At 35.8% G+C, this 27,922-nt stretch overlaps 1 protein-coding gene across 2 annotated transcripts in view; it reads left to right on the forward strand.

The window, feature by feature from the left end:
• Nucleotides 1–27,922, forward strand: part of SLC9A3 (solute carrier family 9 member A3) — a 55,813-nt gene that overhangs the window by 10,816 nt on the left and 17,075 nt on the right. For both annotated transcript variants that reach the window (XM_090138313.1, XM_031608312.2), the window contains exons 2-8: nt 15,105–15,407; nt 20,761–20,921; nt 22,006–22,084; nt 22,797–22,974; nt 23,868–24,088; nt 26,019–26,221; nt 27,022–27,111. In XM_090138313.1, the coding sequence (XP_089994439.1) occupies nt 15,105–15,407; nt 20,761–20,921; nt 22,006–22,084; nt 22,797–22,974; nt 23,868–24,088; nt 26,019–26,221; nt 27,022–27,111 (1,235 nt within the window). The remainder of the gene's footprint in view (nt 1–15,104; nt 15,408–20,760; nt 20,922–22,005; nt 22,085–22,796; nt 22,975–23,867; nt 24,089–26,018; nt 26,222–27,021; nt 27,112–27,922) is intronic.

Genomic DNA, 27,922 nt, shown 5'->3' on the forward strand with positions numbered 1-27,922 from the left:
TTCCCAGTTTCTAACAGGATTTTCCCAAGAAGAGACTCTCATTGTTCCCTCCAATGAAACAACAACAACAAAACAAAAATCAAAACTAGTGTAGATGTTATGTGGGTGGATATTCTGTAAATGCAGTGCATCCTTTATTTACAGAAGGAAACAGGAAATTTCTGTGTCTGTAACAGTTATGTCCATCGTGATCCATCAACTCCTTATATGATGTTCCATTCCTAAGTTCCTTTCACTGCACAACTAGCTGTGTAAGCATTAACTCTGGCTATGAGCACACTTCTGCTGTTGAACTGTAAGTTTCGTCAAGGTACATTATTTGGAGTGCATGTCAACTGTCTTTTTTGTTTAGTTATCTGTTTAGATTATTTCTCATGGATGATCATTAGCTGAAGTTAGTGCTTTCATTTTCTAAGTAGAAATATTGCCTAAATATTTTGTTTACTTTGATGTATTTCTGTAACACTTGCTACTGTAGATGTCATGTGCTGAGTAATCTGGTCTGCACTTAAAAAAAAAAAGTTTGTATTGATCAGTGCATCGATCTATTGAGGAAAGAAATAGAATAGGATGTACTGTGGGAGAAGGAACAAGATGGAAGCTGCAGATGGGACTGTTACTATGTATGTTGAATAAAAAATGATGTAATTCAATTGTGGGGAGAGGAGGGAGGAAGTTGTGCTGCCATCCATAGGTGTGTTGACAGGCTGAAGAAATTAACTAACAGGAACCACATTGTTGATGTTTTATGGGCTGATTTGGCCCAGTTCTGTGACTAGTGGTGTGGAGGGACCTGTGGATCCACACCCCAGAAAGGGATAAGGGAAAAGGATAGAGAGATGGGCCAGCCTAAAACAGAACAACAGCAACGATCTGGGGAGAAACAAACTAATTTACTAAATAAGATGTGCAGTTGGGGTGAGCAGAAGGGAAGAGAGCAAGGTTCTGTGACTTTGCCAGGGATTTTACCTCTTCTTTGAATGCAGAGTCCTCTGGGGTCTGTAGTTCTTCTTCTCTTCTGGGACAGGTACCTGGAACTGGAGCATTAACTCTTTAACTCCCAGTGCACCACATGATGTTATGATGTGGAATACCAAAAATCATAAAACCGTGACATTCCACCAGGGAGAATTGCTAACATCCCCGGGCACCAGTACATTGTGGGATTGACCCAGCTGTAAAGAAGCTTCACAGAAAAGAACCTGGAATTCCTGGTAGATAGCAAGTTGAATATCAGTCAGGAATGTCCACTTTTCCATTAAGAAGACTTACAATATTCTTGGCCTCTTTATGCAAAGTGTTGCCAGCAGGTTGAAGGAGGTGATCCTTCCCCTCAGCACCACTGCGGCCACTTCAGAAGTAATATGTCCAGGTTTTAGGTTCCCAGTACAAAAGAGATGGAGTAACTAGAGAGTCCAGCACAGATGAGAATCAAAAATATGATCAAGGGACTGAAGCATCTACTATTTAAGGAAAGGCTGAGAGTATTGAAACTGTTTAGTCAAGAGAAGACAAGGCTCAGGGGGGGATATTTATCAATATTGATAAATATTTATCAATATTTATCAATGTTTATAGATCCTAGAAGTGAGGATGCAATGAGGATGGAGGCAGGAACATTTCAGGACAAAATGGGCACAACCTAGAAAAGAAGAAACTCCTTTTAATATCAGGAGACACTTCTTTACTGTGTGCATGATAGAGTTCTGGCACAGGTTGCCCAAAGAAGTGTGGAAACAGATGTTCAAAAGTTGTCTGGACATGGTTCTGGGCATGTATCTCTGCTTGAGCAGGGGGGTTGGACCAGGTGACATCAAGAGATCTCTTCCAACCATTCAGCAATTATTTGAGGCTTCTACAACTTGTCTTAGATAGCTTCTTACAAGATGAATTATTATGTGAAGATATATGTCACAGAAGATTCAAACAGCTTTATATTGAATGTATAACAAGTTTACATATTAATTCATATCTTTTTAAATTTATGTTATTTTGTTATCATAAAGAAGATAAATATGTCCTAAAGTCTACAAGATTTTCTGTTAATTTTACTTTTCCATTCATTTAAAGAATTTCTTCATGAGCTACTGACTGACAGATTCTATATGTCCATTATTTGTAATTTCTTGCCATGAATGAGTTATATAAAATGATTTTAGAATTTGCTCTATAAGGCTTCAAGAAGACAGATTCTTGTCTTGTTAAATCTGTCTTCAGGGGGATTTATTCAGAGGCTCTCCGTATTTTCTTCTGGACTACAGTGTATCTTAGAGGATACGGCATGTTAGAGGTATAAAATGAACATGCATAGCAAGGCTTATTTTTTCTCCACTAGTAAGGCATTTTATAGGTGAGGTAAATAGCAAGCATCACTTTGTTCTCTTCACTGCTATACTAAGTATTCCTTCAATCTGGGGAGCTGCTATCTTATCCTTTCCCAACAGTCCTATAAACCCTTATTTTGTCTGGACATTTAAAAAGGGGATTATATATCTGCCAGTTGCTGCATTGCTTCTGATCTCTGCATCATTACACATAACAGGTTTTTTAAAAGTATGGTTTAGCTATCCACAGTGGCAGAAACTTTATTTTTCTATTTTAATACATACTTTATTTTTTCTGCTTCTGTGTTCCATAATGTATCATGCAGCAAACTCTTATAATTCCACTCAAAAAGAACAAAATAAATGTTGTAAAACAAGGCAGATTGTAGATCACTCAAGCCAGTTGTTTGAGTGGCTGTCTTCTATCCATAACAGATTCTGAAACTGCAATTGTAATGAAAAGACATATATCTAATGAAGTAGAAGTATCCAGGAAAAGAGGGGTTTTTTGTTACCCTTTTTTTCTATATAATGTTTAGAAATATAAGCTCTTCATTTTCTCCAAGAGTTTCATTAGAAATAAAAACCACAAGTCCAGAAGCTACACTTTCTTTTCTTTACATTGTGATAAATACAGCACTGAAATTAGTCATCAACAGGGCCCTTGTAATTCACCTCCACCTACCCCTCACCCATGCTAATTTAATCAACAACCAGACATTACCTAGTGTTAGGATAAGGTTATTTCACTTTGAATATGGGTCAGAAAAAAAAAAGAGTTGTTACATTTATAACGTAGTGAGGGAGAGTGGCAATTTGTTAGTACATGATGGTGTCCTGGCTATCCGAAATTGTGTAGCCTGAAGGACTTGGAAGATGGTTGTCTCTGTTTTTGGTACTGGTGAAGTTGCACCTAGAGTACTTTGTGCAGTTTTGGCTCTCTCACTACAGGGAAGTGATTGAGGTGCTGGAGCAATAAGGGCAATGAGGCTGGTGAAGGGTCGGAAGCACAAGTCTTATGAGGAGTGGGTGATGGAACTGGGGTTGTTTAGTCTGCAGAAGAGGAGGCTCAGAGGAGACCTTGTTGCTTCTTACAGCTACCTGAAAGGAAGGTGTCGTGAAGTGGGGTTTGGCCTCTTCTCCCAGGTAACTTGCAATAGGACAAAAGGTAATAATGGCCTTAAATTACATAAGAGAATGTTCAGGTTGGATATATCCAGAAAATTTCTTCTCAGAAAGAGAGGCAAGGCTTTGAAGCAGTCTGCACAGGCAAGTGGTGCAGTCATCATCCTTGGAGGTCTTCAAGAGAAGGACAGATGTGGCACTTGGGGACATGGTGTAGCGGGCAGTGGTGATGACGTGTTAACAGTCAGACAAGATGATCTTTGTTTCCAACAGGATTCTATGATTTCATGATTCTATTATGATACATTACTCTTATTTGCAACCTTGTATTCTTTATCATTTCAGTGACAGAAGAACATCTCATTTTCATGCCTTGAATAGTTGTGAATAAAAGAGTAAAAAAAGAAGATGACTAATCAACTGAAATGCTAAAGCTTTTTGCCCTGAAGCACTCAATAAAGTATCTTAATTGTTCAGACTTTCCAAAGGAATACAACATAGTTTATGTTATCAAAAGGGAAGTTTCAAGGCAAGAAATGCCACTGGTGTCTGAAAGTATGAGGATTTGAAAAGATGCATATTGTGATTCAGAAGGAAAAATTAAAACCACTCGAAGATAAATCTGCATGTGTAGATGGGAACTCAACTTATGTCCTAAAGATACTAGGTTATACTAGATATTAGGTTAGGAAAGACCAACGCAAGCTAAGAATGAATGGTCTGTAGCTCTGTTTTCCTCTTACTGCCTCGTGTAGTAGAATCAGTAGAATCTGGTCTGTATACCCATTGCCACCTGATAAATATTTTTTTGTTTATTGTCCAGTGATGTAATAATACAACCAATAGTCACTATAGCAGTGCTTGTACTGTAGTCCCTAAAACATATTATCTGCATCTGTGACTGAAAGACTCCTGATAACTCCCCTGATACTCTGGGAAATGCGTATCAGTAATGAATATGACTAAAGGACATGTAACTTATGAAACTGGTCTAGTTGCTCACAAACGAAACATTAATTACAAAATGTCTGAGGTTGAAAAGAACCTCTGTAAGTCATCTGGTCCAATTATTCTTTTCAAACAGAGACAGCTACAGGAGGTTGCCCAGGACTGAAAAGAAAATGGTAAAATATATCCCCTATATCATACAATTACTTAGATGCTAGTGTGCATAGAAAGTGCAGAATCCATATATTTGTGGAAAATTCAGCTGAAATTTGGCTTGATATTCCTTCATCATTTTTCTTCTTTAGCTTTCTTTCCCCTCTCTCTCTCTCTCTCTTTCTTTCCCTCTCTTACCTACCCTGGCATTTATGTACATATGGAAGTGCTAAACTGAGCTTTTTAGATTTAAGTCTGTATACACTTTTTTTTTCATCTGTAGTCGTTCTTTCATTTCTGATTTATCTGTGTTAAGTAATTTAACTCCCTTCAGTATAGATAGCTCATATATGTGTGGGAGAAAAAGATAAAAAAAAGACATTACTATTCACATACTAGGTGCAACATTTTATTTATACTGAACTGTTCCCACATAATAAATTTTGCACTAACGTATTTAGGAGTACATGTAAAATCTTTATTCCTTGTTGACAGGAATAAAGGACAATGTAAAGGATCCTATGCTGACATGATTTTGTATTGACTGCCATGTTTAGTCTACGTGTATGATATTCTGGGATGTTGATTTTTAGGTAGGAAGAGATTTGAGTTTTGTTTCCACCTTCCTTTTTTCTTGAAGCATGCAGCTACTTGCAGTAACTAGATTTGAGATGTGAGTTATTACAAATGTAGCTTTTAGACAGTTGGATTTTTCCCTCCTTTAACTTTCTTAACTGTGACAAATTAAGCTAATCTTACCAGGAAATTTCTTTTGCATACTTAGTTACGCTAAGCTTTCTTGTTTTGCCTCTGTATGCACTACAAAATGCAAATGCATAGTTGAAGAAACAAATGTCACGCAATTTCCTTTCTATCCTATTTTGAAACACCAAAGCTACTTTCCATGGAACATGTCATGTCATATGAGGTCACTCTCCTGTCTACTATTCTTCTTGTTACTAGCGTGTTCTTCGGCTCTCAAAGGAGATAATAAAGATATGAGAGTTAATATATTACTCCATCAGAAAAGCTGTCAGGACAAAAAAAATATAACAAACAAAAACCAACAGGCGCCATGTTAGAGTGTATTCAATAATGGCATCTCTGACCTAATTGTGAGAAAAGATCTCAGGTTTGCTCTCTGGAAAAATAAATCATGGATTTCTTGGCAACATACTTCTTTTAATGGTAGGAAGATATGCATCCAGTAAGGAAGCATGTCTTGTCATTAGCTCTCTGTTGCCTAAGATAGAAATTCTCAGTATAGATTGGTGAAAATGTTGCTTTCAGAAACTTCCAATGAACAAATAAGTGTAAGGATTGTAACATTAGATTTCTCACCTACATCTTTCACAGATATCATCTTCCTTCCTCAATTTCTTACCATCTTTTTGATTGGAACTTATTAGTATTGAACAAGGGAGTCTATCATTAAGTGGAGCTCCATAAAGGGATTTGTATATGGAGAAATAGGTGAATGACAAATCATTTCACTGACAGCCTCAAAGAAAACCTACTTATTCTCTGTTTTCCTCACAAAGCTTTGAAATTCCAAATCCTTCACTGAGGGACTTCCACAGCCCTGTAAGAATCTTAGGAAAATACTCTCTCTTTTATATTTTGGGCATATTTTATTTATCATTCTTAAAACCTTATAATACCTTATACCTATAGGAGTGTTTTCTCTTAAAACTGATTCAAGCTTGTTAGTAAAAATAATTAATCTATAAAAACTGAGATTTACTAAAAAGTGCTTTCCTACCCTATGACTTGGAGCACTCTTCATTGCTATTCCCCTTAGATCTTAAGCTATAATTATATCTCTCCTAATAGGCAGCAACCAGTAAGAAATCCCCTGCAGGAAGTGCTGGAGAAGAACAGGAAGTCCCTACACTAGGAGTAAATTTTCAGTTTCAACCACCAGTATTAAACTATTTCACAGAATCACTCAATTAGAGGGGTTGGAAGGGTCCTCAAGAGATCATCAAGTCCAATCCCCCTCATAAAGAAGTTACCTACAATAGGTCACACAGGTAGGCATGCAGACAGGTCTTGAATATCTCCACAGATGGAAACTCCACAACCTCTCTGATCAACCTGTTCTTGTGCTCCATCATCTTTACCGTAAAGAAGTTGTTCTGCATGGAACTTCCTGTGTCCAAGTTTTGGGCCATTGCTCTTTGTCCTGTCACTGCACACCACCAAGAATAGCTTGGCCTCATTAGTCTCCCACCTCCCTTTAGATATTTATAAGCATTATTCAGATTCCCCAGGCTGAACAGACCCAGGTGACTCAGCTTTTCCTCATACAGGAGATGCTCCAGGACCTTTATCATCTTTGTGGTCCTCCACTGGATTTCTTCTAGGAGATCCCTGTCTTTTTTGAACTGAGGAGCCCAGAACTGGACACAGTATTCTAAACGTGCCTCACCAGGGCAGAGTAGATGGGGAGGATCACCTCCCTCAACCTGCAGGCCACACACTTTTTAATGCACCCCAAGATACAGCTGGCCTTCTGGCCACCAGGACACACTGCTGGCTCATGGCCAACCTGTTGTCTACCAGAACACTCAGGTCCCTCTCCTCCTTTTTATCTTTTTTTCCTTGTACAATGGACTGAAACAAGGAAAATAACTTATTCTGTGCTGCATTCAGGCTTTGGTAATTTTTTGTGTAATTTATCTTAATGCCATAACTGTTTTCATATATTACTAGTAATCCACTTCTTTGAAGTTCTTTATCTGTATGAGCAAAAGACAAAACATACTCAAATGGAGACTTGTTTTAATTCATTTATCATGTTAAAGTAAAGGTCGTAAGGAAACATTTTTCTCAAATTCATTGTATGAAATGAGTCAACTCAACATTTCTCAGAATTTATTTCAGTCACTTCTTCCCATATTGCTGGAAAATAATTTGGTATTTTAAAATTAAATCCAGAAAAATTGCATTCACTGTGTGCCAGTGAAGATAATTTTAAAGCCGGAGGAGTTTCAATATATGACTTTAATATAAAGTAAGGTAAGTTTCTTGCCCCAAAATACTTTTTAAATTTGTACATGAAATCAGCTGGAATTTTTGACCTGAAGCAATGATTTGAGTCAAAACAACCCTAGTGGCCAGGAAATTGTTGATGATTTTACTCGCAATTATTTCTAACTGTTTTCCTTGCTTTATACAGACAGCAGTGTTCCTTTATATTTATATTAAGCATGGAATATTGTGTACTGAAAGAGAATCCTTACACAGAAAAGTCATAGTAAACCTGAAATGACCTCAGTCTGTGAGGAGCATTATCTTGTTCAGGAAGATTATCTTTAAAACTTAATTCTAGTACCTTTACACAGGAAGTGAAATGGTTTTTCTGATAATTTGCTGCCCCGTTTTATATCCTCTATTACACTTCAAGGTTTTTCTAATGTGCACTCTGCTCTCATTTTGAAATATTATTTTTGACTGTTCCCATTTATCTTTTAGTGTCGTTCAGTTCCGTGAGGGCCATGTGCTACCCACACTTGCACTGCAGTGGGACTGTTCCTTCAAATAAGGACTACTTGGCATAATTATGATAATCTGTACCCAACTGCTTAAACTTCATTATGTTCTAACTGCTTATAGAGATAATAGTTGCTTACTCACACACTTCTTTGAATTTGACTTGGGGCTATCTTGTTATGTTATGACCTGTCAGCTGGGAACCTTGACCTGTATGTTGGTTGCACTTTTAATTGCTAATGTATTTTGTTAATTGTTCACCTACAGAGAACAGTGACCCAAAATCTCCTATTTAATGAGCTCATTAAAATGCTGTACGCTTTTTAAATGGTAATCATTGCATATGTTACAAATAAAGAAATCTTTCGTGAGCTGGATAAAACTAAGCTCAGACCAGTTTATCTAAACAAGTTAAATATGAAGGACTTTGTGTCTTGCTTACAAAAAATATGTCCAAGAACAAGAATGACTACAAGAATGACATTAATATTCATGTTCTAGTACTTTATTTAAGACAGGGAAGTGATTGCCCCCTCTATCCCACCCTTGCAAAGCCCCAGCTGAAATACTGTGTCCAACAAAAGAAAGGTATGGAGCTTTTGGAAAGGGTCCAGGGGAGGGTTATGAAGATGATCTAAGGGCTGGAACACCTCTCCTATGAAGATAGACTGAAGGTACTAGGCTTGTTCAGCCTGGAAAAGAGAAGGATGTGGGGAGACCTCATTGTGGCCTTCCAATACTTAAAGGGAATTTATAAACATGAAGGAAATCAACTTTTTACAAGGATTGATACAGATAGGACAAGGGAGAATGGTTTTCAACTAAAGAAAGGGAGATTTAGATTAGATGTCAGGGGATTTTTACTGAGCGTGTGGCCAGGTGCTGGAACAGGCTGCCCGGAGAGATGCCCCATTCCTGAAGATGTTTAAGGCTATGTTGGATGTACCCTGCACAACCTAATCTAGGATTTGATCTGGTGGCTGGCTTCCCTGCCTGTGCCAGGGGGATTGGATCTTGAGGTCCCTTCCAACACAAGCCATTCTATGATTCTTTGATTCTAAGATAGTACCCAAGGACCTATACCAAAAATACTCATACTACTTGTAACATGATACATGAATATAAAAGATTTGCTCCAAGTTTCTTCCTTGATAGAATATCTCTTGTTTTTTTTCCAGTAAATCCTTTATATTTTGCTAGATTTGATAAAAGCATATGATTCATTAATACAGTAATTTAAGTTCTGACTAAGTAATGAGTAAAAGCTATTTCTTTAAATGTTTTCTATCTCCTGTATGTAAACAATTCAAAAACAACTAAATCGATTCATTAGACTACATTTGTTGACACATCCACAGAACAGAGTCTGAAAAACTATAAAAAGTGCTATCGGTCATCAGACCAGGAAATAAATACTGAGTGTGCTCTGTAGATAAAGCTTAAAAAAGCAAATACAAATTATAATGATCAGCTTCAGCCGTGTGGAGTCTGCTCAGACATTTCCTGGACAGATGAGAAAAGCAGTTCTTTGTGCTTTGTGCTGTTTAGTGCTTTGAGTTTCTTTGAAATGAACCCTTTTAGAACACAATGAAAGATTTTTTTCTTGATCTAGACCTAAATGGATATACATGTTACTAGGCAATCGAAGGTAGGCAAGGTAATAAAGAAACTATAAGGAGATTATTTGTAGATGCAGTTAATGTTCATTTTTTGTACAAGTCTTTGTACAAGGTTTTTTGTTTGTTTTAATTACCACTGCACAAAAAAGTAAGTATCCTACTGCAGGTTTCCGGTGTAATTTCCATAAGCATCATGTACTGTAGATCTCATTATTGAACTAAAATAATTATGCAATCTTAAGAACAAGAGAAAATGAAAAAAAAAAAAAAAAGCTAAAATACTAAGAGAAATTTCACTCAGGGAACGGTAACAAGAGTTTCTACGTGAAGTTGTGAACAAGAAGAGAGGGGCATGTGTATGTATGAACTGTACACAGGTTGACTGTGAGTCACCAATGGGATAATGAAGCCAGGGTGTAGCTGAACTATAGATTATACCCGTGACTGGAAATTATTAATGGTGTTGGACATGTTGCTCCTATGGTAACTGATGCAGAATGCAGTCTGTATTTCTGATGACTCTTGAACTCGGATTGAAATAGACAGAGCTCAGCTGGAGACTGAAAATAAACAGCTTACTGTAACAGTACAAAGGCAAGCAACAGAAAGAGATAGGTTTTTCTCTGTGGATATATAACAAGAAATTAAAGATTTAACATCACGGTTAAAGAACCGTTCAAGAAAATTGAAATAATTTTCACACAGGCAAATGGATATAAAATTGCTATGAATATTCTGATAGAAAGAGGTGAAGGCTGACGATGTACCTTCACAGGGGTTTAGCAGGAGCAAAAATCTCTGAAATGAGGATCATCAAGTGTGGTGTTGTGATAATGGAGGTTTTTGATATGTGATCAAATAGTTCTTCCAGTTCTTATGATCATAACTGAAATTCCTAGATCCTCTGTGCAGGCTGCATAAGCAAGAGAGCTGGCAGGAAGATGCTATGGAAAGCATGTCTATAAAGAAAATGTGCAGAATCACTAAAAATTGCAGTGTTTTGCTTTTACTTTTGGTCAGTGGCAAGGCTTCTCAGAAGTTACCGAGAATCAAATCTTGGATCTCAAATTAGAGTCACCTGTGACTTGATATCATATGATGATTTGATCTATGTTGATGAAAATAAAAACTCAAAACTGAAAAACACACTAATAGCATATTAGCAGTGTGTACTTGAGCCACTAGCAAAAATACAGCTGATATAAACCAAACTTCAGTAGTGGTAGAAGGAGCTGAGAAACATTTGCAAATTGATTTCTGCACTCTCATGAAAACTATGGCAGCCAAAAGGCTGAAAAATATACTTACAATTTAAATTATTTTCCTTGGATTTTATCTGAAGATGCATTAAAACAAACAAACAAACAAATAAAAGAACAACAAAACATTTCAGCAGGTAATTAATAGCATCATTATAAATCAGCTCTTGATTTTTTTTGTATGACCTGTACATACTGTTTACATGCTATTGCTTTTGTGGTTGGCAGTGACTCTGACACTATCAGAATTTTTCTCAATATTTACAAGGGCTCAACTTTAGACTAATAAAGTTAATGAAAATGTCATTAGTCTCTTAAGGAAGTGTTGGAGTTGCTGTATAAATCCAGGAATTTAACAGAATATTAAACAAATATTTCCAGCTTTTTAATTTTAAAACACTGCATGTTCAGAAGGAGGAAACTCTGTCATGAAACATTCATTTCAGCTGGAAACAAAGCCAAAAATTCTGGAATCCAGTTCCTGAAGTGTTTCTCTTGATATCTAAAATTCAGTATTCATAGAAAATAACAGGTTCTGTTAGAGAGAATTTGGAAAGAAATCAAGAAAAATCTTCTTCAAATTCTTTTTGTTTGTGGACCTACAAAATTAAATGATTTGAACATGGTTGTACGTGGCATCTTGTTTTTTGCTCTCTTATTTTTTATTCCTGTTACTTAACTTTCCTTTTTTATTTAGAAACAAAGTCGATTTATTTAGTGAATGAGAAAAAGGCTGATCTGTCGAATCACTTCCTTTAAAGAACTTTAAAGACTAGCAGACAGTTCACTGAATGTTGTAAATTCCCCTGCAGGATTTAATCTAAGTTACTGTATTCTTAAAGTGTGGGAAACTTACTTAAAGTATATTGTTTTACTGGATTCAAAAGAAACTGGACCCAGCTATCAAATAATAATCTGTTAATTTGTTTTGTCTTCCTTGTGAGATATTTCAAATGCTGCAGTTCCTTTTCATGGATCTTAAAGGAAGAAGTGTCAGGGTTTTGTTGGTTTTTTTTTTTCAGGAAGTTTATGCTGTGCAATTGTTTCTCAACTTTGTAGGAAGCTTCTACTTCAGTGATACTTGAATTTAAGTGCAATTTATCCACAGTGCAGTTTAATCCACCGTCAAGCCAGGTTTAGCATGAAATGGCAAATGAAAGGCAAAAACTTTCTTTAAATATTGTGCTTATTCGTATTTCTTTGCTCTTTCCCTTGCCTCATTAATAGGCATTCACTTACTTTTCGGAGTTGACAGCAGTGAAAACAGGCTAAGTTTCACCTTTGGGTCGCTCACAGAGTAATTTATATGAGCTGCACTGCTTGCTATCCTTACTGACCCTTGGGATTTCTTTCACAACAATAGGTTCATGCTAAACTCCTTGTCCATAATTTCTGGATAATATTTTACTTCTCATTCAGGTCATCTCATTCAGGAAATATGTATTGAAGCTAGGCATACAGATGTATGAGGGTATGCTCCAAAAGTTATGCCTCCTACTTTATTATGTTGGCTCATAATTTCAGACACAGATGTTGGTTTTAAGGCAGTAGAGGTTGAACCATACTGCCAATATTCTGTTATATTTTGTTGCTGTGTGACAGATGACAGTAGAGGGTCAGTCTGACAAATTGGCATCTGACATGGAAGTTCACATGAAGCGAAGGTGCATAATCGAATTCCTCCATGTGAAAATAATTGCACCACTGACATACATGAATGGTTGCTGAATGTTTGTGGAGACCAAATAATAGATGCAAGCAGAATGAGGCAGTGGGTGGTACTTTTCAGCAGTGGCAACAGTGATGTGAAAGAACTACCACATTCCAGATAGTCATGAAGATTTTTGTGTGCTTGCCATGCTTTTGTTCACCATGGCAAAAATGCATGGCTTATGATGGTGACTATGCTGAAAAATACTGATTTGTAGCTGAAAATTTGCTCTATCAAATAGTATTATTCTGCTCTTTGAACTTGTTATAGTTTCCATGGAAATAAATAAGAGGCATTACTTTTGGAGCAACCTATGTAATTAAAACTTCCAGTTCTTCTACTTGCTTTATCTTGGGTACAAAACTTTGTAGGGCTATTTCTGGATCTCTCCAAAGCTATCAACACACTCAGAGCATGTTAGGGACATAACCAGTAAACAATAAGTATTAAAAAAATATTAGGGAATGAATTTGGAATTAATGTTTATCAAGTCCCATAGATGCTATAACTACATTACACAATCTTTATTAAGTATAATTTATGCACGTAACGTGAAAAAGAATTTAAGTGAAAATATGAACTCAAAATTCCAGTTGCATCCTAGTCTGAAGTTATTTCATTTAATTGCATCAATTGTGGAATCTTCCTTTTACATATTTCTAGGCTTACTGACACCATGATTCTGCTAACGATACTAATAATACTCAAATGCTTTACATATCATCAGCTGATCAGTGTTAAAAGGAACACACAATGATGTGGGTGCTGCTGTAGCTGATTCATGGGAACAGCTTCTAGGAGAAGGTGACAGTGTTATAAGCAAAATTTAGTTGAGTTTTCAGCACTCACTGGGAGAAACTAGTTTTGATGGTAAAAATGAGAATTCTACAGAACATGAATTTTTAGCTGAAATACATCTGGTGTTTTCTCAATATCTTGTTTTGAAATGTCTTTACCGTTTTATTTTAAAGTTTTAGCTTGTTTTAGTTACAGTTTATCTATTAAAATAGGAGTTGGAAAAACAGACTATAGTAACATTAGCTCAGTACCATTCATTCTCAGGGATGAGGATATAATCCCTACTCCATGAGGTAATAAATTAGTTGATAATTCACTAACTGGAAATTCAAGGAATAAAGAAGAGCCAATAGTAAAGACTTTTGAAAAAGTTAAATGCCACAATTTTTACACATGGAATATTGGCTTTTTTTTTTTTTCTTCTCTTTTTTAAACGAAGTCAAAATTTGAGGGATAAAGAAGGAAAACTATGAAAACCACAGGATTTGTTTCTGTGGAGTATTATGTAGCGGTTGATCACAAGACCCAAATGATAAAGCAAACTAGCATAGGTCAGCCAACATCACTGAGTGCTGTTTGCTTTCATGTGTGATTGCTGTTTTTTCAATCCCGTTCTCAAGATATCTTCTCGAATGGCTTAGTTCTCAAATCTCGTCTACAGGCACTTAGGAAAACACACATTCGTGCTCATTGTTGTGGGAATGCTGATGTAGGCAGGCTGCTCTCATTTTTCCCGCAATGTTTTCTCTTCTGAGTAGTTCATGGATGTCATACAACTGTAAGGAGCTTTTTCTGCTACCGCTGTAGTGATGCGCTATGCTTCTAATGCTACCTGTGCAGATGCAGCCAGGAGAAAGACAGACTTTTCAAAAATGGGGCCCTAAAATTACTTCAAAAGGTAACTTGTAAATGTTTGACTTGGGCAAATACATAAATGGGAGACTTCGAGGATGAGTTAACCTGGTCTAAGACCTCTGCATAGTCATGGGGAAGATTCTTCTGCTATACTTTAGGAAGTTGGAATGTTTTATGACTGAAATTCTTGCTAGGGATATCTTGAGGTAAGGGCCCCAAAGTGATCTCCCATTTTGTCAGATCTCCATTCTGTTCCTGTTGCAGGCTACATTTTCATATAGCATTCTTCAGTAATTTAAAAAAGAGTTGACTTTAATTATTCTTTTGGCTTACTTCTCTTTCCATTCTTCAACATGTCTGCTAGTGCCCTGACTACTTCTAAAGACAAATACTGGGATCTTAAATGCATGTTTTTAGATATAGAACTAAACCACAGAAGAATATATTTCCAGCATTTTTCTATTTCTTTTCATTCTTGCACTGCACTCTTTTGCAAAGGATGCCTTCTTTCCCTAAGCAGACCTTTCAAAGAGAAGATAGTCCAAGAAAGGAAATAAATGTGGAATACTAGTTACATACGAGGTTAAATACGAATTAAACATTCTTCTGGATAAAATCTGAAAATCAATGTTTTTATTTTGTTTTTCAAAAAGGTGGGTTTTAGGTTCTGACACAGGCTGTGTCCCATGCATTACATGCATGCTGTGGGGGTACTAATAGCAAAGAAAGCAAAAAGTTTGTTTCAAATTTAGCAGCTAGCAACTGTTGGTGAACTTCTTTCCAGTTCTCATACACTGTTTTCCTTTTTTCATTGCAGTTTTCCACTTGTCTCACAAAGTCACTCGGGTGGTTCCAGAGAGTGCTCTACTGATTGTTCTTGGTGTCTTCCTTGGTGGCATTGTATGGGCAGCAGATCACATTGCCTCTTTTACCCTTACGCCAGAGGTATTTTTTTTCTATCTGCTGCCTCCCATTGTTCTGGATGCTGGATATTTTATGCCAAATAGGTTATTCTTTGGAAATCTTGGTTCCATCCTTTTGTATGCTGTCATTGGGACCATATGGAATGCAGCCACAACTGGTTTATCTCTCTATGGTGTCTATCGGACAGGAATAATGGGTAAGTTTGATCTGTTAAAAGGTACAATTGTGAAAGTTAGTGGATGCTAGCTGTTAGAATAGGGTATACATTGCAATTTAACAGCACTTTTCAGCAGAAAAGTCAGACTTTAACTGGAGCAACTTATAATAATATTTTCCAAATTTCAGAATAATCTCAGAACTCATCTCTGAATTAAGATCAAAAGGGACTTGTATCTGTGCCTCTCATATTTCCATGCTCTAAAAGTCTGCATACATTCTCAGGATCAAGCTGAGGATTCATCCCGCTTGTGGTCATCTGGACAAAAAAAAACACATTCTGAAGGGTTTATTTCTTCCTACTGTGGTAGAAAACTTAAAAGTTAACATTGAAAGGAAATGTCTCTCTTCCATCAGGTCTAATATCAAGGAAGCAATGTTTGCTGAGTGGGTATGTATTCATGACATCTGTATTTTGTATTCTGATGCTAAAAATTTTGAGTAAAGACTTACAGAGCCAAGTAGCACGTGTAAGATGGATTTTAACTTCACTATGGGATACAAGGGCATGGAGATGCTAGAAAAGACATGGAACAACAACTCTTTTTCTCTTCAAGCAAATGTGACACACATATAAGCTGTGTACTGCCACCTAGATAGCGATAATTAGCACTAATTGTGCTTTGCATGTGTTTTGAAATAGGAATCCTATTTATGCTTTTTTTGTTATCTGCACTGAAGCTCAAATGCCCTTCTAGGACAGAATTCCCTTAGGTCGGTGAGTTCCAGAAGGTAGTTAAAGAGCACTGTTGAGTGCTACTGAGCAGTATAAATATAATGCTGCTTTACCTGTGCACTTTGCCCATCTGTTCTGTGCAACCTGTGCTGAGATCCTGGATGGCGTGAGTGGCCCTGAGATGTCAAGGTGTGTGTTGTGTTGTAGAATAGGCTCAATAACCAGTCATGAGTCTGCTCTCTGAAAAAAAAGTAGTGCAAAACACACTCAGGGTAATTTATCTCTGACTTCTTTTTCAGTCCAGCTATAAGAATGCCTCAAATATTAGAGTTTGCAGATGTTTCAGAGAAAAATATTTTGTCTTGAAGAAAGCAGATATTAGCAGATTATTATAGAAGATAATAGTCGTAGAATTTTATCCCACTTTCTAGTCTCTAATACTACCCCAGCACCCAGCACAGGGAGTAGGAGAATCTGAAGCTGGCTTCTTTGAGCACACCATTATGATGCCTATTACACTCATTTTAAGGGAAACCTGTAGCTGAATTTCTTGTCTTTATATGAAAATCTGTGTGTGGAAGAACTAGACTACAAATTTGTTCATAGTGAAATCCATCTTTCTGTGGTTACCGTAAGTATTTATATCAACATACATGATAGAGATACCTTACGTTTTAGATACTTAACTGACTTTGAGATAAATCATGTTTTGTAAGCAGCAAGAAGTTACAAAGATGCCTACAGACACTATTGACAACTATGTGTAGGTAAGATGTTCTTTCAGCCCATAGGCACAATATTTTGTACTGACAGTCTCATACTTGTTGTTAAATACAAGCTTTGGTGAATAGAAATGTTAACAATGGGAAATGGAAAAGATTTTTTATGTAGATGTAGCATCCATATGTATTGTAAAGATAAGCATCAACATTAAACAAACAGTAAAGTATTAAATGCTGGCATAATTTTCCACACAGTGTTGCTTGACACTGCAACAGATTGGACAAGAATTTCTTTCTTTTAACATCCAAACTGTTTTTGTTCTGGTAATTTCATGGAGCAATTTAAAAAATACTGTCAACCTATTTTTAGTAACATCCTCTTTTGGAAAATAGAATGAATGATAATTACTGATTAAAAAAAAAAGTTATAAAAATCATGAAGAGAAAAGCACTGACCTCTGTATGACATGCAAAATTTTCTTTTTTTTCAAACATATTTTCTTGAATGTGTTATTTGAAGTGAAAAGCCCATTTACCTCCTTGCTGTCATCCAAATCCTTACGCAATTCTGGATTAATTGTATAAGCTGTGTTTGATAGCTGCATACTTTATTTCATTGCTATGTGATTATGTGTTTCTTCATCACTATGCAGATCTTTCAATGACAGAACCAAAACTATACTAGAAAAAATACTGATAGTAGTGCTAACAGTTCTGATACTAGAACTAGCTCTGATACTGAAACTCTGAACTTACAGTTAAGCAGAGAATCATCCCGCATGCAGGCCACAGCTAAAGCTCTATAAGCTAAATGTGGAAGATGTTCACCAAGGCAGACTATTAACTGGCATGCCTCACAAATTTCAGTGTGTAGAAAGAGAGTAATTGGTAACTGTCACAACCTGTTTTAGCAACAAGACATACTATAACCTACTAGAGCTCTAATTTGAGTCACGGAGTAGGCCAGAGAAGCCTGCCCCTAATTTAAACTGTGTCATTCTCTGTCAAAACTAAATGAGACTTCAAATTATCTACATGACGCATACTGCTAATCCACTAAATTCACTGTGTTGACCTCCAAGATGTCATCAAGATCTGAGCACCAGACTTTGTGAAAAGCCTTGCTGTTTTTACTTGTTTGCTGAAGACAGAGAAGTGCTGAGCTACTCAGTTTTTTGGAGAGTTCATAGTACCTCTTGCTGAGTTTCTAAAACGTATTTTTGTTTCTACTCTACTTTTTCTATAATTGGAATGAATACTACTTAAAGTAATATAATTAGTGTGTAGGAATGTGCATCTACTAATGTACAGATGTATAGGAAAACATTTCTTTCAACTTTACCATGGAAACATCCTGTAATCATTTACTTCACAACGACCATCAATATAGAAGCAGTTAATCCAAGCTGAATTACATAGATTTCCTACATGAATAAAAATACTAGAAGCACTTTGTTTGCATTTGATGTTCCTATAGGTACTATAATTTACAGAATGGAAAGAGACAAGGTGATAATAACAAAGAAATCTTTCCTTAGAAGTGAATAATTTCAGCACCTTACCTATTAACCAGCAGCCATAGGATGAAGAATCTAATGAATCTTCTGGTTGACTGCACTGAACTCTTCACAATCTGCTGTTAAGCCAACACAGGCATGAGTGCTCTAGCACTGTGTAATTGTGGTTGTGCTTAACACTTAGGCATTTTTTTCCCTGTGCAAGTCATTGTGGCAATATGTTGAGCATGTGAGGGAGTCTTAAATTGAGCCCAGTGAACTTAGCCTGCTGAAGTGTTACTGCTGGCAGTTAGTGACTCCAGTGATCCAGCGGAAGCAATCATCTTGTATCCCTTTGAAATATCTATTTGTCTAACTAAAAATCTGGTCTAGCAACCCCATGCTTCTTGACATTAAGTCGTAGGAATTATGGATGTGTCCTAACCTTTCCATAAATATTTGCTTACTAGCTTTGCAGCTCTTCAAAGAATGTACCAATGATTATAATTGGTAACATATAAAAAAAAGATAAGAAGTCTCAGTGAGCCAAGTTATTTTAAAGGCTTATTGTGCCCTGATATCTGGTAATTATTGAGCTTGTCTTTCTTTAAGCTTGGCAGAGATGGACATCATTGCATGGAATCATTACTTAGATTTAAGTTCAAGGTTGTTCTCAAAAATTTTGGCACAGTCTCCATCTTGCTGACTTGACCTTCCTCTCACACGAAAAGTGGAAAGATTCAGTCCTCATTCACTGTCCCATATGTCCAAAAGTGAAAAAATCTATCACGTGGCTTTGTTTTGTTTTCTTTTGTTTTTTAATAGTAGTTATATATATATATATTTATGCAAATTATGAGCTTCAGTTTTCAGGGCCTTACTAAGGCCTCTGGGAGAATGTTTTTCCCTACCTTCCTCAGATCATTGGCTTTTATTGCATACCACAGAGTATTGTCTACTCCTGTCTGTGCCTTCCCATTTAAGTGTCCTTCTCTTGAGTAAATATGCCTATGTATTTTGTAACAAATATTTGGAATCTTTTCTCTCTCAGTTACTTTTTAAACACTAAACACTCTGGATTTAAAAAAGTGTTCCTGCTAAGGGAGTGACCATGTTGCAACAGAAGTGCCTTACAAGCAATATTGATCCCTTGGGTAGGGCTACTGTCTGTTTATTTTCTGACATTTTCTTCTAAATAACTTATTCAGGTCAATTTCTCCCTCACTTATATAAACCATGCCTGATACAGCTGTCTATTAGTTTTTGTCATGGACCTCTGCACTGTGTTCTTATGAATGAATTCTGAACATATTCCTTCTTTGTTCTTCCTCATATAATCTTTTTCTCCTCTTGATGAACCTTGTTTTCTCTTCCATCCACTAATGAGCACAGAGGGATTTTTCCTGTTCTCTACTCTTGCAAAAATCTGTTCCTCAGATAAAAAGGACTGGGATCCCAACTCTTGATTGCATGAAGAAGGTAAATTTTGCGAGATCTTTAGGAAATTATGTAGAGCCATCTTTGTATCTTTCCCTTTGCTGTTACATTTAAAATGATAGTGCATGCCTCATTCTGTTTGCACATATTTCTGTTTCCATAGGTGAACAAAGTAAACTTAATAAGTAATACAAGATAAAAACTAATGAAATAAATAAGTACTGTATTCCTTTGTCACCAGAATCCTGTAGTTTCTAAACCTTTGAAACCATTGACAAAAAAAAAAAGAAAAAAGTAATATAAAAATCAACAGCAACAACAAAAAACAATGAACAACAACAATAACAAAACATCATTATTCAAAATTCTCATGAGCTACAACACAAACACATTGAAGTTGTAACTTTTAGTGCTTCGTCTATTTCTAGAGCCCATGCAATGTAATACTGGCTTCATGAACGTAATTTGGGAACAACTGGCTCAACTACATCTGTCAATACACATCTACTGGTACCAGGAGGCCAGAAATGCTGTACAGCTGCACAGAGTGTGGTTAAGCCCCCACTGTAGTCATTCTTAGTGAGCAAGAGACAAATTTGGCCTGAAGTAGTTTAGAACATTTACTTCAGGGGTACTGGTATATTACTTCAACCATCTTGTCTGTTGTCAACTATCCTGAGACATTTTACTTCAGATAAATGATACAACACATAACTACAAAGGCAGTTTGTATCTGGAAAAACTTAATCTCATGTGCCTCGCCATAAGAATAAGGTTGTACTGCTTCCAGAGTCTGAGTTAGATGGTACAATTTTGGATCTAATAAATCTCATAGGACACAAGGCCTATGAGAAACATGTTAAATAGTTTATATGCCATAGTTTCCAGTTAGTTCTTAGAATCTCTATTTCCAAGGATTGTGTTTTATCTGTAACAGTCTGACATTACTACAGATAATGCAAAGATGAATCTGCTCATAGTTTGTGTACTTTGTTTCTGAAGGCCACCTGGACAGTGGATTGCTAGATTTCCTCCTTTTTGGCAGCTTGATTGCTGCTGTGGATCCTGTTGCTGTGTTGGCAGTATTTGAAGAGGTCCATGTCAACGAAGTTCTATTCATCATTGTTTTTGGAGAATCACTTCTGAATGATGCTGTAACTGTGGTAAGTAAATTATATATCCCAAGGTCACTCTAACTCTCAAGTGGCTTTTTTTGTTCGTTTGTTTGTTGTTTGCTTTCTTCTGTTTTCTGAAGTGTACTCTCATAAATGAAATACTTTATTTTGGAGGTATTTCTAGAACCAAATATTAAACTTTTGATGAACTCCTGTATCAACATCACTGGTTTTCACAAGGAAACAAATTTTTGCTACTCTGTAATGAATAAAAATACTTCACAAGAAAACTTGATTAATTGTTTAAAAGAATTAAGGAGAGAACAGTAAGCATAACCAAGAAAAAGCATAGCTTATGAAAAAGTATAAAACAAGTAAGGTTGTCTACCTTGAATAAGAAAGTGAAAGATATGGCATTCTTTAAATGTAAATATGTAAAAGACTGTTGCTACAGAAGAAAATAGGGGTAAGAAATGGTAAATATGATAAAAATTAATGAGTTTAGCTGAAACAACAAAAGCTGAGAAATCCACAGTAAAGCACTCCTCCATCACTAGAAGTCATTAAAAACAGGTTAGACAAGTACCTATCGTAATACAAGAATAATACTCATACAAATACATGATCTCCTAAGTCAGGTAATACATGATTTCTTTATTTTCAGTATTATCAATTTTTGAAAAGCTTTAGTTCAAAAATTACAGTTTATTCTCTTTTATCTTTACACATGTTAAACATGTTTCAATCCAGTATCTTATTAATATCTTCTTAATAATATCTTGTTATATTCATACTACCTTATTTATCTAATGCAAGCAGTTAAAAAATCTTCTGCCAAAAGCTTGGATTTTAGAGTGAGAAGTGTCTTATAAAACTCACATCCATCTAATTGCTCATAAAGAATAATATTTATATAAGGAATGGAAAAACATTTTAAACTGATTTCTTTGGTTCGTCTGATCCCACTGTATCTTTTTTGCAAAATGAAAACTCTCAAAATCTTTTCCCTCCATACATAATTTCCCTCGGTCATAAATAGGTTCAGAATTTGTGATGTTGGGGCCCATAATGAGATTATTTCAGTAGGTTTAACTCAGGAGAAAGTACTAAGCCAGTTTACTTTTCTTTTCAGGTGTTGTACAATGTGTTTGAATCTTTTGTTGCAATAGGACCAGAGAATGTGACCGGTACTGAATGTGTCAAAGGCATAGGTGGGTAGAATTGAATTCTGTAACATACCACTGGTGTACATATGCTGACTTTTAAATATAATTTTATTGTGCTGTCAGAAACTGTTCTTTTTCAGCCTTTTCCCTGATCATATTCCTACACTGCTACAGAGTATAAGGAGAGAATAAACCTGCAAGAATTCTTTAAAAAAATAAGTGAAAATTCATGAATATGTGGGAAATTTCTCAGACTTATCCATTCAACTTTGTTTGAGAATCAATAGATGTGGATTTCAGTTGCTAACATCACCAAACTTGATTTTTGTAGTACTTGATGAAAATCAGTGTCAAGCAGCAATATTTGCCAAAAAAATTTAGTCAATCTTTCCCATTCCAAGCTTGATAAGATTTAATTATCCTATGAATCAATGCATTAACAGTGACTTTGACATATTCCATAGCAGTAGGGGAAAAATAATTGTTCAAACTAAGTTAGTGGGTTTTGAATAAGCCTAAAATGATAATGCTCAACAGAAAGTAAGCTTGTTGGTTTTTGTTTGTTCATTTTGTTTTGTTTTGTTTTCCTATAGGATGTTGTTCCGATACCAAGTACTCGTAAGAATTCTTTTTGTTGTACTGGTATTTCTGAAACAATTTTTGAAATGTCCTCCAAAGTTTTCACTGGCCATACAGTAAAAGAAGAACTAGTTCTAGTTTCTACTCTTTAAGCTGTGTTTGTTTTCTTGTATTTCAGTGTCATTCTTTGTGGTAAGCCTGGGAGGGACACTCGTCGGCATTTTCTTCGCATTTCTGCTCTCACTGGTCAGCCGTTTCACCAAGCACGTTAGAATCATTGAACCTGGATTTGTTTTTATTATTTCCTACCTATCCTACCTCACAGCAGAGATGCTTTCTCTTTCTGCTATCCTTGCGTAAGTCCTTTTTACTGTTGTCTGTGAATGGGGTTGAGAAGACAATATCGTTTCTGTAAATATTGAAAGACCTAAATTACATAAGGCAGCTACAGAATACAACAGTTCTAAAGCTTATGTTGAGTATTTCTATCTTTTCATCATAGATGATTATAGTTTGCAAATGCCATGATTATTTATCCTTAAAAAGCAATGCAAGTTTTCTAATATTTTTTGTGCAACATGAAAACATTCTGTGCAAAATACAGATTTGGTTCTTTCCTCTTTGCGGTTCATATACTCCTCTTCAATAATTATCAGTTGTCCATTTTTAAAGACACTCTACAATTTCTAACTGAAACAATAATTTTCTAAGGCATTCTGTGACACGCATTACATGTTGCTTTCCCTCTCCAGATTGACCTCCTTAGGTTTCCCTAAATTTGGTCTGTTATATCCGGAGTGACCTTTTGTGCTCTTTTTTACCTTTTGTGGTTTTTCTTCCTTTGATACCCACTGATTTCTGTCATATCTTTCTTCTCAGTTTTGCTTGACATGCTTGTAGATATTACAGTTAGTATATTTAGTACCTGAAAATGTTACTCAAAATAGACAATTGTTTTAAGCTTCAATCTAATGTAAAGAATTATTATATTTTTTTTTTTTCATATAAATCAGTATAGTAAGCTGAAAAGGTCTTTTATGATCCAGTGAAATGCTACCATCAGACATTTTGGGAATCACCTCAGGAGAAATGTTTGAGAAATGCTTTTTAAGCAGATGAAAAAGAACAATGGTGTATTTTTGTATATTTGCTTTAGGAGTTAATGGTGAGATTGACACTATGCAACAGACAAATATTAAATGTTACATCAAATATTTTCTGAACAATTGAATTTTTTTTTTTTCCCTAGGATAACTTTCTGTGGCATTTGCTGTCAAAAATATGTCAAGGCTAATATATCTGAACAATCTTCTACGACTGTAAGATACACCATGAAAATGTTGGCCAGTGGAGCAGAAACTATCATCTTCATGTTCCTAGGAATTTCAGCTGTAAATCCAGAAATTTGGACTTGGAATACAGCTTTTATACTCTTGACTCTGGTGTTCATCTCAGTATATAGAGTTATTGGTAAGGGAATAATCTTCTTCTTTTTGTTGTTGGTATATATTCTTTCGCCCAAACCAAAAAAAAAACAAGCCAAATGAAACCAGTTCATTCATTTTGGTTGAATTTATGATTGTTGTCAGTTAGTTAGGAAGTTTTTTACAGTAAGATTTATCATAAGTGGAAAATATAGTAGGACTTCACTTTTGTGAGGTAATTGCTAGCCCAATAATTAAGTAATTCACCTAGATCATCTAGTGACTAGACTCTGTGATGAACACACTATTTGCAAAATCTCCCAATGAAATTAACTTTGTTTTTTATATTACAACCCAGAAAAATAAACTTGTGAGTCCTGTCAGCCATCTCTTTTCTTTAGCTCTTTCAATGTAATAATAAAGAGATTGTCTTAAGCTAATTTTATGGTTGACTTCAGATTTGAGATGCACAGTGATGTAAGACCATACAGAATTACACTACAGGTTCCCTGGCGTGAGAAATAATTCTCTGGGCTGGTGAAAAACTGAGTAAATAAGTGTGTGGCAGGTAAGGATTACATACTGTCAATGTACTGGACTTTTATATAAGTCTGCAAACATTCAAAATACACAATAACATTTTGCCTAAATGCATACTTCTACAATTTTATGACTGTTTTGTGAAATAGCAAAAGGCCTGAAACAAAACGAGTGACATACATTTTGATTTCATGCATGTGCTCACATCTTGGAATTTTCTTGTTTATTTGAATATTTGATTTAAATTATGTACCAGCTGAGCCACCTACATAGCTGGCAGGTTTCCTAAACTCTGTGATCACATTCAGACTGAATGAGCTGAATAAAAGATCTAGTACCATGTCCTCATTTCTAAATAGTCTATAACCATTTTTAATTTTGCTCCTACTCACTAATTAGGGTGTGTAATATGCTTAAACAGGTTTTCATTTTCTAAACTTTATCATTTGCTGTATTCCTAGAACTAATTGTTAACCATCCTGTAATATGAGCCAGCACTAAACAGTAAATATTCAGCAATGACAATATGTATCCAGGGAAGTAATTAAACTTAGACCTTGATAAATTACTGAAAGTCTGGTGATACTGGGCCTTTGTCTTTGTACGTGATTACAGCTTTCATATCCTCAGAGAATTAGATTGGTGATGTGAATTAATTTTCAAGGTCCCCTTCATCAGAGGCCTTTCTCAGAGTGATATATATTTTTCTTTCCTTAGTATAACCTCCAAGTTCTCTGAAAATAGAAGTATTTCTTTTGCTCTGGCAAATGTAATGGTCCTGGGCTGCTGTGGTGGGATGCACATGCTGTGCCACTCGCAGGAGTGCTGAAGCATCTTTCCTTCTTCATGGTGATATCATGATTTCTAGAACTCTAGGTCAAGCATTGCCAGAAGGCTATATCTCATCTGTAGACCTGAAGATGATATTTGCATAACAATACAACTCTGCAGAAGGCACTGACAGTGATGACATTTTTAGTATGATTTGTAAAAAGTACCACACTTACCATGCTTTCTAAATCAATGGGGTTGCAACAATTTTATGTTTTGGTATTTCTTGGTGTTATAATATCCTGTATATATAATTTTCTACAGTGCAGAAGTTCTGTTATTTCTCAGACATTGATTTCAAAGAACAGCACATTTCACCTTCAGCACCTATGTTAGAGGAAGAAAAATTTTTGTCTCATATCAAAGGACAGCATTCTCAGAAGGGTTGCCAGATTGTAGAATATGCTTCTTCTAACTCCTCTGGCTATATGTGAAGGGGAAGATACAAAGTGGCCCCAGCCTACCTGGCAGTGTAGAAGTAGAGTGGATGAAGTAGAAAGTGTAAAGAATTTGTTATGAAATTTGTACTGTTTCTGTAACACACTGTTGAGATACTGATATTTAATAAGAGCATTTCTAGTCATGTCAATATTTGCTTTTTATAGGGGTAGTTTTACAGACTTGGATTCTCAACCACTACAGAATGGTCCAACTGGAGATAATAGACCAGGTAGTGATGTCATATGGTGGACTACGTGGAGCAGTTGCTTTTGCTCTGGTTGCACTTCTGGATACAAAAAAAGTGAAAGAGAAGAACCTGTTTGTCAGCACAACTATCATTGTTGTGTTTTTTACTGTTATTTTCCAGGTAATTTTTCTTCCTATGCATGTTTCTTGCAAGGAAAAGGAGTCTCTGAAAAGTATTAGGCCTTCTCAGCTGAAGGTTGCGTATTGTTTCACTGAACTGAAAGCATAATTGACTTTGTAATTTTAGTAACAAAGATCCTATTTTATGTTTTCATACGGAACCACAAGGGACAAAACACAATTTCCTCCGTGCTAAAAAATGTTCAGTCTCAGCTGCTTGGTATTAATAGTACTGAAGTTAATATCTGACTAAACATCCTTCATCTCATAGGAATAACTATAGGGAACAGTTCTATTTATTGGCAAATACGATCTTTAAGCTGATCTACCTGAGTGAGCCTGAGCTGTTCTTTTAAAATATGGCAATAAGCAGTGGGACAAAGAAGTATTTACACAACAAAGCAGCGATTTGAGGATGAAAAAAAAAAAATATGAACATAAATGCAGACGTGTCAGTACATACCAACTTGAAAGTTGGTATACTTCAAGAATGTATTGAGAATTTAATTTTCGTAACAAATCATGTATGTGTGTGGAAAACAAACGTGCACTACTACAGGAAATATTCTCAGCCTCACAGTGCTACATAGAAGATATGTTTTTTCCTACTGTTTGATGCCTTTTCAAGCCTTCGTAACAGTAGCAGTGGGTACTGCATTATTTTACCTCTAATGGAGAGAGGGATTAAATAGAATAGTGTGATAAACAGCATAAACATGTATAAAACCACTCTATTTAGCACTGTTCAGCTGGAGGAAAATCTAATACCCTAAGTATTTATTATCATGTTTCATTGCCTAGGGATTGACAATCAAGCCTTTGGTACAGTGGCTGAAAGTGAAGAAAAGTGAACACAGAGAGCCAAAACTCAATGAGAAACTTCATGGAAGAGTAAGATACTTTTAAACAATATTGTGGCATCAGTTGAATTCTTACAGAATGTCTTAAGAGAGAAAACGGTTAAAGAAAAATAATTTCTGGAAGAAAGGAGGCAATCAAATTCATATTTACACAGCAAAAGCCTTCAAATTTATCAAGAATTACTGCATTCACTGTAATTTGTTACTGGATTGAGCCCAACAAAAGGATACTCAACAGAAGTTTTTTCTGTTCATTTGCTTGAAAATTCACTGGCGGAACTGGGGAAACAGCTGGAATAATATTCTTTCTCTGCATCTAAAAGAGGAAGATGTTTGATTGAAGGTAGATAGGGCAAAGCATGTGAAAGAAAGTTTATTTTTCCTTCTTAATTATTGTATATTTATGGACATGAAATGAAAGCAGGCCTTGCAGTGTGCATATGACATACAATCCCAGATTAATGGCAATATTTTTAGTCCCATTTTGAATGGTGTGTGTACCCACATTTATTTAATCTTTGAAGAGATTCTGAAACATGACTCCTTGGATCTTTTACAATTCACTTCACACAACAGGTTGTAAGACTATCAGACATCTTGTTTAATTTGTAACTCTGCAGATTTACACAGCTATGTCTTCATCAAACATTTTAATATGTACTTGTGGAACCTTCTAATCTGCTTTCAAGCTGGAGGTTACCTGAAGTGGAGCAACAACTTGGTAATGAACAGAGTTTATTTCTGAGGAATCCTTTTAAAGACTACTGAAAAAATACGTTATGTTTTTAGTATCCAGCAGAAAAGTTGCTTCATTTACAGACAGTGTTTGCCCAGAAATAAGA

The sequence above is a fragment of the Phasianus colchicus genome, chromosome 3 (assembly GCF_987193195.1).
Source record: "Phasianus colchicus chromosome 3, bPhaCol1.hap1.1, whole genome shotgun sequence".
In the NCBI taxonomy this organism is placed as follows: domain Eukaryota; kingdom Metazoa; phylum Chordata; class Aves; order Galliformes; family Phasianidae; genus Phasianus; species Phasianus colchicus.